We start from the raw sequence: 12500 nt of genomic DNA, 5'->3' as shown, positions 1-12500 counted from the left end.
ATTATCATTTAGTGTTTGCAGGTGAGCTCCACAGGTGTGACTCATCCCATCAACTGGCTATTTAAGCTGCTCCTTCCAGGAAGCCAGCGCCAGATTATTGTTCATCCCTAGTGTGTTCCCAGTCCTGCCGTCCCGCACCTCGTGGTCCCCGTCGTCCTGTTCGTCCCATCTGGCTTCCTCACGCGTGCTATTGTACACCTCGAGTCACATAGTATTAGTGTTGCACATTTAGAGTCACTTAGTTTCCTTGTACACTTTTCGAGTCACTTTAGTTTCATGTTCCACATGAGAGTCACTTATATTACTTGTATTCATTATCACCGTCTCACTTCTTTTCATTTCTGTCTCTGTTTCGTGCGTTTGGTTCCGATTATTCTAAACCATAACAGTTCATGCTTTTTACACAGGCAACTTTTTAAACTCACTAAACCAAATACCTCAGACAACCTAACTGGACAGACGCATAGTTGTGATTAGTATAGTTGAACTTCTCCAGGTCCACATGTGTCTCTTCAGGTGTCCTAGAACCAGATTAGAGGAACCTTTGAGACTTCAGAGGATGTACTCTCCCGGTACACACAAAAAGATGTTAGTCCCTTAAAGTCCGAGGTCTCAGATCTGAGGTCTTGGGGTCTGGAAACAGAACCAGAACCATCAGGTCCTTGATGATTTTCTTTGATAACCTGGTCCTATTTCTCAGATGATACGGTCCTGAGTCCACAGCTCATTTTGTTTTCTGACTCTTTTGTCATTGGCTGATAACACTCAGGATGAGGTTCTGTCATTGGCTGATAACACTCAGGATGAGGTTCTGTCATTGGCTGATAACACTCAGGATGAGGGTCTGTCATTGGCTGATAACACTCAGGATGAGGGTCTGTCATTGGCTGATAACACTCAGGATGAGGGTCTGTCATTGGCTGATAACACTCAGGATGAGGGTCTGTCATTGGCTGATAACACTCAGGATGAGGGTCTGTCATTGGCTGATAACACTCAGGATGAGGTTCCGTCATTGGCTGATAACACTCAGGATGAGGGTCTGTCATTGGCTGATAACACATTCAATACAACCTTCACTGGGACTTCAAGATCGTCGTCAGAACGGCGTTCACAGCAAAGTGTTGTTAGAGAAGAACATTTCCTTACCGAGCACGTGCACCACCTTCCTTCGTCCCTTCTCTCCGTCTGCAGGCAGCGAGGTCACAGAGAGGGCACAGGTCAGGATGAAGACCAGGACCTGCAGCTGCTTTGAGGACTGCATGAAGGGAGACGAGAGAGTTATGGCTGGTTTAGGGGGACGATGACGAGCTACAGGACGACAGGTGAGGATTATTCTAGTAATACCTGAAGTCAGGTATCATGAGACACATGAGAAGAATCTCTCACATAAAGACTTATCACAGGATGTGAGAGAATAATGACCATCTTCAGTCACCTCACGTGGATGATTATTATAGTTTGAGTAGAGAGGGAAAAAGCTTTGTTTTAGTTTTGGGGGAAGAACTGTCCAGAGATTTAGCCGACTTGTCTCATGGAAAGGAACAACAGCCAATCAGGAAGCAAGCTGACTGACACAGGAAGCACAACAAACATCACCATGGTGACAACAGTAAACGTGAAGAATAAAGTTAGATGGACGTCAGAGCAACTTGTTGATCTGTGGAAACAACAGGGAGCTAACAGCTAGCCACATGTAGCTTGACCATCATGTTAGTTTCCTCTGTGACGTCGTGAGATTAGCTGTTCTGAGCGTGGACACTCTGCTTGTTCATGTTACTTTATTCAAACTGTCACCATGCTTTGGCCCTGGAGCAAGCTCTGCTCATCATCAACTACAGCTGCACATGTGTGTGTGTGTTTTCATGTGAGCTCCCAGGTGGGGCTGCTGTTAATCCATGACAGATTACAAGCATCTGAGAAACACAAAGGTTTTATCCTTTGTTTGGGAGATATCTCATATCAGCATCACCGAGACATTGAGAGGAAGCTACGGCTAAAGGTCACCTCCTCTCATACACAGTAACGTCAGTGCTGCAGTACATAGCACGTGAACAGGCCCCAAAAGAAAGCAGAGTCACTAAAGCAGCTAGACATGCATAGAAAGAAGTCTAAACAGCCTCCTGCATCATTTCCCTCAAGGTGAGTTGAACGAGCAGCGAGCAGCAGCAGGCATGCAGCCGGAGGAGCTGCAGAGCGGAGCCGTATAAATGCAGCACAGACGGTGACTTACCATGGCTTTAACACCAGGATTACAGGCTCAATCAGACGAGTCGCTGTGTGCCGTTTAACTTCTTAGCCAGGCTAAATGTTGCTCTGCTGCATCACTCGCCTCTCTCCCTCCCTCTCTGCTTCCAATCCCATCGCTGATCTCTCACACTGCAGGGGAACCACCGCTGTTTGTGGGACCTGCAGTCCTCAGATGACGCAGCACAGAAAAGGATGAGTGTGCAGCAGCAGTGTTCATGAGTTCATCAGCCCTTTATAAGCTCATCACTGATGACCTGGTAGTGACAGGAGGGGAGCCTTCATTTGTTCCCTAACGACAGGTCGGAGACAGACTTCAGTTTGAAAGGTTCACTGTGTCGAATGTTTACATTTAAATATACAAATTCAATTAAAATGCAGAAAAAAAGGTTGTTGTTTTTTTTTTTTTTACTTTTTATTTAGTTTTTCCAAAACCAGCAAACACAACCAAACACAACAGCACAATAATGAGGGGGGTCTAGATGTTTCTGCACAGCAGAGATCACTGTCCCAGTTCTTATGCCGGTAATCCATCCATTTCTTCCAGCGTTGGTCATGTGACCGTGCTCGAGTTTGTAGATAATAAGACCAGAGAGAAACTCTCCTCCACTATGGCCAGCCATTGTTCCAGACTTGGAGCTTTTCAGCCTGTTCCTTGTGACGGCCTTTTTACAAGCAAGGATCGACATTTGAAAGAGGTAAACATTAAATAGAATGCCAGTCACTGTTTGACATGTTTGTATGTTAAAACTAAATGGGAATTAGAAGTGAATACAATGTATTGTTTCCGTTCTGTGTCTGGAAGCTTCTATAAACAATCTTTGTGTTTTTATAAGCACCAATCAAAAAAGAAGTTTTAAATATTTGTTGTTGTGTACTTAAGTTACAATATTTTCAACAGTTCTCAAAGCCAGGAAAATCCTTCATCTGCCATGACAGAGTCGCCATGTTTATCGTTGCCATGGAAACACTGCATGTTACCATAGACTGTAAATATGAATGACATATTTAGGTTTTTTGTACCAGGCTGGAAACGTCTTTATATATTTGCCAGTCGTGTGTATGTGACTTCCTGTGTTTCTGCAGCCAGCCTCTAGTGGACATTCAGTGAACAGCAGATGTTACTGTCTGTTTGATAAATCAAAGGTTACAGATCAGGACAGGACTGTTGATTGGGCTGTTCTTTGATGTTGGTGGATTTTTTTTCCTGCTGTGAAATCAGCTGCAGGAAAACGTTCTGCCTTCAATGTAGTGCATTTAAAACAGTACAGAACCAGAACCAGGCCTTCTGGTTCAGCCTCTGCTCCCCTTTGAGATCTTAATATGATAAGAGAAACAGAAAGTAATAAAGCACTGACATCATTGCATGTTGTGCTGCTGAGATTCGAGTGGACCTGTCAGGTACTGCAGTCCTGAGCAGCTTCACTGAGAGAGGACTCTGCCCGCCCAGGTCCTCCCTGGAGCAAGGCACACTTCTCAGCATGAGAGAGGAGGAAGAGAGGGAAACATTCTGGGCTGTTGAAGGGAGAAACAACATTTACAAGCTTTCTGACTTTAGCCACCAACATAGTGCTGTCATGAGACGACGTACTAATATAGTAATAGATGGACCAAAGCAGAAGAATTCAGAGTTTAGCTACTTTAAAGTAGAGCAGAAAAACCTCCCTACATGCAGCTGCTAAGAGAATCCCCCTCCAGGCAAAGCTCCTTAAATATTGATGTAGCAGTGAGGATTTTAAAGATTACCTGATAGCCTGGGAGGGAGAACATCTTCTCAAATTAAATGCACAACAAATGAACCGACAATGACCACAGGCTCAGCAGAGATTCAGGAGGCTGTTATCGGAGACTTTTACAGCCCAGTTTGCAAACTGAGGTCAAGAAAAAAAGGAGCATTTAGTGTTTGTGCATCGATGCGTAAAGAGTCCTTTGCAGACGTGTTCTACTCTTCACTTGGTCCCTGGAGAGGCACGGATCAGCAGAGTTGGTTATGTCTGCAAAAATCAATACAGCTATTTATTCAGTGCTCCCTGCCAGCTGAGGTTTGCAGACACGGACTGTTACTTCTACATGCATGTGCAACTAATCAAGGAGTGAGTCTGTGAAATGAGACTCAACGATGTCTCACACTGCATGCCATGAAGAACACAGAAATCCAATAAAGAGCTGTTATATAAAGATAGTTCAATGGAAGTGAAAAGACAGGACACTCTGATGTCCCGCCTGACAGGCGACATCCTCCACAGCTACCTGACAAATCTTCTCCCTTTAACGCTCTATTTCAGCTGCAAGTCATTCGCCCCCGATGCACGCCCCTCCCCCAGCTCCCACCTGCTGGCTCCGGCGAGAGGGAGATGAAATAAATCTGTGAGGAGTGACAATGTTGGAGCCTATAGACGCAAACACTGTTCTGCAGCTGAACAAAGATTTCAAAGCATGAGAACATAAACTGTCTGACTGGATTCTAGTTGACGACACGATGAGCTAAATCTACAGTCTATTTAAGCATGTAACAATAATGACCATGGGCGATGGAAGGGTTGGCTGCAAATTGAAACTTTGACTAAGGTGCAAAAAAGGTAATCCACTCCAGTCATCATTAACCATTAAATCACACTGGCAGAGATCTGTGCTGAGCATCATGTGTGAACTCAACCACTACATACACTATATACACTATATACACTACATACACTATATACACTATATACACTGTATACACTGTATACACTATATACACTACATACACTGTATACACTATATACACTACATACACTGTATACACTATATACACTACATACACTATATACACTATATACACTATATACACTACATACACTGTATACACTATATACACTACATACACTATATACACTATATACACTATATACACTATATACACTACATACACTATATACACTGTATACACTACATACACTGTATACACTATATACACTGTATACACTGTATACACTATATACACTACATACACTGTATACACTATATACACTACATACACTGTATACACTATATACACTATATACACTACATACACTATATACACTATATACACTACATACACTGTATACACTGTATACACTGTATACACTATATACACTATATACACTGTATACACTGTATACACTATATACACTGTATACACTGTATACACTATATACACTACATACACTGTATACACTATATACACTATATACACTATATACACTACATACACTGTATACACTATATACACTATATACACTACATACACTGTATACACTACATACACTGTATACACTATATACACTATATACACTATATACACTATATACACTATATACACTATATACACTGTATACACTATATACACTGTATACACTGTATACACTGTATACACTATATACACTATATACACTGTATACACTGTATACACTATATACACTGTATACACTATATACACTGTATACACTGTATACACTATATACACTATATACACTATATACACTGTATACACTATATACACTGTATACACTATATACACTGTATACACTGTATACACTATATACACTGTATACACTATATACACTGTATACACTGTATACACTATATACACTATATACACTATATACACTATATACACTGTATACACTGTATACACTATATACACTATATACACTATATACACTATATACACTGTATACAGTATATACACTATATACACTGTATACACTACATACACTGTATACACTGTATACACTACATACACTGTATACACTGTATACACTGTATACACTATATACACTGTATACACTATATACACTGTATACACTGTATACAGTGTATGCAGTATATACACTATATACACTATATACACTACATACACTATATACACTACATACACTGTATACACTATATACACTGTATACAGTATATACACTATATACACTGTATACACTATATACACTATATACACTGTATACACTGTATACACTATATACACTACATACACTGTATACACTATATACACTACATACACTGTATACACTGTATACACTACATACACTGTATACACTATATACACTGTATACACTGTATACACTGTATACAGTATATACACTATATACACTGTATACACTGTATACACTATATACACTATATACACTGTATACACTACATACACTGTATATACTGTATACACTGTATACACTATATACACTATATACAGTGTATACACTATATACACTGTATACACTGTATACACTACATACACTGTATACACTATATACACTATATACACTATATACACTATATACACTATATACACTATATACACTGTATACACTACATACACTGTATATACTGTATACACTGTATACACTATATACACTATATACACTACATACACTACATACACTGTATACACTATATACACTGTATACACTGTATACACTACATACACTATATACACTGTATACACTATATACACTATATACACTATATACACTGTATACACTATATACACTATATACACTACATACACTATATACACTGTATACACTATATACACTATATACACTACATACACTACATACACTGTATACACTATATACACTGTATACACTGTATACACTACATACACTATATACACTGTATACACTATATACACTATATACACTATATACACTGTATACACTATATACACTATATACACTACATACACTGTATACACTGTATACACTATATACACTGTATACACTACATACACTGTATACACTATATACACTATATACACTGTATACACTATATACACTATATACACTATATACACTACATACACTACATACACTGTATACACTGTATACACTATATACACTGTATACACTATATACACTATATACACTATATACACTATATACACTATATACACTGTATACACTATATACACTATATACACTACATACACTGTATACACTATATACACTATATACACTGTATACACTATATACACTGTATACACTATATACACTACATACTCTATATACACTATATACACTGTATACACTGTATACACTATATACACTACATACTCTATATACACTATATACACTGTATACACTATATACACTATATACACTATATACACTGTATACACTGTATACACTATATACACTACATACTCTATATACACTATATACACTGTATACACTATATACACTGTATACACTATATACACTACATACTCTATATATTGTATACACTATATACACTATATACACTGTATACACTATATACACTATATACACTGTATACACTATATACACTGTATACACTGTATACACTATATACACTATATACACTATATACACTGTATACACTGTATACACTGTATACACTATATACACTATATACACTATATACACTATATACACTGTATACACTATATACACTGTATACACTGTATACACTGTATGTTCTGTTATGACTGTATTGTATTGTCTTCTATGTCTGTGCCCTGTCATTCTTTTGTCGGCGTGCAGCCCTTCAGAGTTTAGTCCTGTATAGTGAAAAAGACCATAAAGCCTCCATGTTCTCTGCAGCTCACATTCACTTTCTGTTCATCGACACACAGCACTCATACAAACACACTGATTCTCTTTATAGAGATGTAAAGAGGACTCTGCTGCTCCGTCACGTCTTACTCAGGAGACTAAACCTGATGGACCCAAGGAAGGATATGGCCTCCCGTGTTCCTGCAGTGTTGTTTATGTTGTCTTCTGTTGTTGTATGTTGTATATGATCTTATTCCTTTCATTACTGAAAACATCGACTCAAACGAGCCCTCTTCTGTTTCTGCAGACTGTCATGGATCACACACACAGGAGGCACCGCTGTATACTTCATCATGAAGAAGCTGCTGGATTTCATTACTCTGCCTTCCTGTCTGTTGGCCTATTGCTCAGCTAAGTATGAGAGGTCATTATTCATGAATGGACGAGAGACAGAGAGAGAGAGAGAGAGAGAGAGAGAGAGAGTTATCTGGGTATAGAAAACAGCACGCTCACACACACGACTGCAGATCATCCTTTAACTCAGTGGAAAGAGAAGGATTATTGTGGTATACTCTACAAACCTTTGACAGTCACACTGAAAGACAATCAGGCTTCTTACAGCTGCCCACTCTTCATTTCATTCTGTTTGTTTATGCAAAGAAAAACTTCATTTGAAAAGAATGAAACGACGGGAGCAGACTCTTCAGCTGGCTGCCCACGCAGAGAGCGAGCACGCCGCTCAACCACTCAGCAACACAAAGACAATCACGATGAGCTGCTCGCTCAGCTCTGAAGATCAGTCGGAAGGAGAGGAGCTGAGAGGAAGGCTGTGCTTTTCAAACGGAGACAGGACGCCGGCGTGTTCTTCAGACTGACAGACATGTGAGATCTGAGAGGCTCCGCCCTATCAGGTCTACCTTCTGAAGGGGGTCACTATGGTGACAGCTCTAACAGTCATATAAGACAATGAGACACCTATAATATAAATACAGCTTTGAATAATGTCAGCTCATAAACAATCATCTCTGCTGCCTTTTTGAAACAACCCTCCTGACCCAGACCAGAAGTGTGTGTGGCATAAACCCTTAGAAACAAACTCACACAAGTTAAACACCAACCAGAGATTTACTCTGAAAATAAACCAGATGTCTGACTTCCTGTCCTGCTCGACCTTCTCCGTGCTCCGTCATCCTGCAGGAACAGAAGTCTGCTGCAGAGGAGCATTCTCAGATCCTGGCTCGTCTTCTTCATCACTGAGGAGGAAAGAGTCTGCAGAGCACAGCAACAGAAGGCTTGTAGTAAAGGATGCATGGTGTGCTTTATTGTACTTGAGTCAAACTGAATAAACATAAGTTGCACGACCTTTGACCTTCTGTCCAATTCATTATGTTACCACTCATTAGGAATTCCTTCAGGAGGGAGATGCAGCCGACTCTTCCAGCAGTCAATACATCAGCGTGACAGACGAGGTCACTGAAGGACAAATCTTTCTGCTTCAACCAGAATATAATCTGTTGAGCAGTGACACAGACAGCAGCTCATAGAACTTAGAGTATCTACAAAGTCAACAATTTAAATATATTTGTGTTTGATGGTTCGTGCGAGGACAATCTGTGGTGAAGCTTCTAAACCTGTGCACTTCAAATCAGCCCGTTAGACCTCACCATTGTTCTGTGCTATGAAAGGAGCTAACTAATGAAATAGACTTCCTGCTGAACTTCAGACAAACCAGAACTGCCAACATTTTAAGATGACAGAGTTCCTTTAGAGTAACATGTGTAGTCATGTGTTACATGAGGATGTGTGAGGATCACACTGATCTGTGTGCACAAACGTCAGTGCGCCGACGTGAGTGGCGTGAGTTTCAGTAGCTCCGTCCCTGTCGTACTCGTCTGATATGTTATTCGTTTGTTGTGGCTCTGTGCCAACTTCTACTTTTATAGTTTTTATAGTACTATACTATATAGTTTTTATAGTACTATACTATATAGTTTTTATAGTACTATACTATATAGTTTTTATAGTACTATACTATATAGTTTGTATAGTACTATACTATAAAGTTTTTATAGTACTATACTATAAAGTTTTTATAGTACACCTTCAGTGTATTACTTTATGTATCCTATGGATACTTTTTCGTGCCTTCGTGGAAATAGCAGCGGAAAACTCTCTTATTCAAGGGAGAAGCTGCTCTCACTCCGGACAGCGGGACAAGCCGGCATCGTTCACCCGATACCAGAGGAGCTGAGGCGGCGGTACAGAGGCTGTAGAGCGGGGGCCCTGGTAAGGGCTAAGCTCGCGGCTAAGCGATGGAGGTACAAGCCCTCGGTTCCGGTGATAGTTATGGGGAACGTAAACTGTCTAACCAACAAGACAGAATGAGCTGGCTGCTCTTGTGAGGAACAACCGGACATTTAGAGAGTGCAGTTAATGTGCCTCACAGAAACCTGGCTGACTCAAAACACCCCGGACGCTAACGTGGATCTACCGGGCTTTACTACAGTGAGAGCGGACAGAGACCGAAACGCAGCGGCAAACGGAAAGGAGGAGGACTCGCGCTGTTTATTAACACCAGATGGTGCCACCATGGACATGTTACTGTGAAGGAGGCAACGTGCAGCAAAGACATCGAGCTGCTGGCGGTGGGTCTCCGTCCTTACTACATGCCGAGGGAATTCTCTCACGCGATCGTGGTCTGTGTTTACATTCCTCCCCGGGCACACGCCCGAAAACTGCGTGTGACGTCATCCACGCGACCACCTCAAGATTACAAACGCTGCACCCGGATGCTTTCATCGCCATCTCAGGGGACTTTAACCATGTTACTTTGAACTCCACACTACCGGACTTTCACCAGTTTGTAAGCTGTCCCACCAGGAAGAACAGGACAATAGACCTCCTGTATGCAAACGTGAAGGACGCCTACACTGCCACCCCGTTACCACCTCTGGGTAAGTCCGATCACAACCTGGTCCTACTCAAGCCACAGTACAAAACTATGATCCAGAGACAACCGATAACTACACGCACCTTCAGAAAGTGGTCTCCTGAGGCAGAGGGAGGCGCTCAGAGACTGCTTTGAGACCACTGACTGGAGTGCCCTGCAAGAGACTCATGGTGATGACATTGAGGGGGTCACACACTGCACAACTGACTACATGAACTTCTGTATGGACGTTGTGGTTCCCACTAAAACTGTGCGCTGCTTCCCGAACAACAAGCCCTGATCACCAGCGATGTCAAGGGAGATCCTTAACAGGAAGAAAAGGGCATTCAAGGAGGGAGACCAGGCAGAGCTGAAGCGTGTGCAGGGGGACTCAAGGTCAGACTCCGAGGCAAAGGAGGAGTACAGAAGGAAGGTAGAACAGAAGCTGCAGCAGAACAACATGAGGGAGGTCTGGGAGGGCATGAAAACCATCACAGGCTGCAAGAAGAAAAAACAACAATGCAGAAGACGGGGGACCCTGAGAGAGCAAACCAGCTCAACTTGTTTTTCAACAGGTTCGACAGCCCCGTCGCTGCAGCGAGTGCCTGTCCCCCCAGCACCCCTCCACACACCCCCCTCCCCCCCTCTACACACCCCACCCCTCCCCCCTCTCACTCCTCCCCCCCCCCCAGCACCCCTCTACACACCCCCTCCCTCCCTCTCACTCCCCCAACACCTCCACCAGAACAGATACAACCTCCAGTGACAATCCATCCCCCCCCCCCCCACCATCACCAGAGACCAGGTGAGTAAGGGAGCTGAAGAGACTCCGCCCCAGGAAGGCAGCAGGCCAGACAAGGTGTGTCCCAGGATGCTAAAGGCCTGCTCTGCTGAGCTGGGGGAGCCACTTCAGCACATCTTCAACATGAGCCCTGCGGCTCGGGAGGTTCCTGTGCTCTGAAGACCTCGTGCCTCACCCCTGTCCCCAAGAAGAAAAACCCCAGTGAGCCAGGCGACTTCAGACCAATCGCTCTGACATCCCACGTTATGAAGACCTTTGAATGGCTGCTGCTCCAACACCTCAGACCCCAGGTCCAACATGCACAGGATCCACTGCAGTTTGCATACCAGGCAAAGGTGGGCGTGGACGATGCCATCCTCTATCTCCTACACAGGGCTTACTCTCATCTGGACAAAGGAGCAGCGTAATGAGAATCATGTTCTTTGATTTCTCAAGCGCTTTCGACACCATCCATCCCCTCCTACTGAGAGACAAGCTGACCGAGATGAGGGTGGACTCGCACCTGGTGAGGTGGATCACTGCCTACCTCACAGTGAGACCACAGTACGTCAGACTGAAGGACTGCACATCTGACACTGTGGTCAGCAGCACCGGAGCACCACAGGGGACCGTGCTCTCCCCCGTCCTGTTCACCACCTGTACATCTCGGACTTCCAGTATAACTCTGAGCTCTGCCACATGCAGAAATACTCGGACGACACTGCGATAGTTTGCTTGTGTCAGGGATGGACAGGAGGAGGAGTACAGGAGCCTGATCGAGGACTTTGTGACATGGTGCAGTGCCAACCATCTGCAGCTAAACACCTCCAAGACCAAGGAGATGGTGGAGGACTTCCGAAGGAACAAACCACATCTAGAACCGGTTTCCATCGGCGGGGTCGACATGGAGGTGGGTCAGGAACCTACGGGTACCTGGGGCTGCAGCTGGATGACAAGCTGGACTGGTCGCCCTACATGGACACTACCTGCAGGA

General features: G+C 42.7%; 1 protein-coding gene across 1 annotated transcript in view; it reads right to left on the bottom strand.

Annotated features, from left to right (window-relative positions):
- Positions 1-2454, bottom strand: part of hapln4 (hyaluronan and proteoglycan link protein 4) — a 9498-nt gene extending 7044 nt beyond the window's left edge. The window contains exons 1-2 of the mRNA XM_079350705.1: positions 2234-2454; positions 1150-1258 (exon numbers count right to left, since the gene is read on the bottom strand). Of these exons, the coding sequence (XP_079206831.1) occupies positions 1150-1258; positions 2234-2236 (112 nt within the window). The 5' untranslated portion in view covers positions 2237-2454. The remainder of the gene's footprint in view (positions 1-1149; positions 1259-2233) is intronic.
- Positions 2455-12500: the final 10046 nt, after the last annotated feature.

Source organism: Symphodus melops (assembly GCF_947650265.1).
Source record: "Symphodus melops genome assembly, chromosome: 8".
Lineage (NCBI taxonomy): Eukaryota > Metazoa > Chordata > Actinopteri > Labriformes > Labridae > Symphodus > Symphodus melops.
Note: the sequence above shows the minus strand (reverse complement) of the source record. Positions and strands in the feature narration are given on the sequence as shown.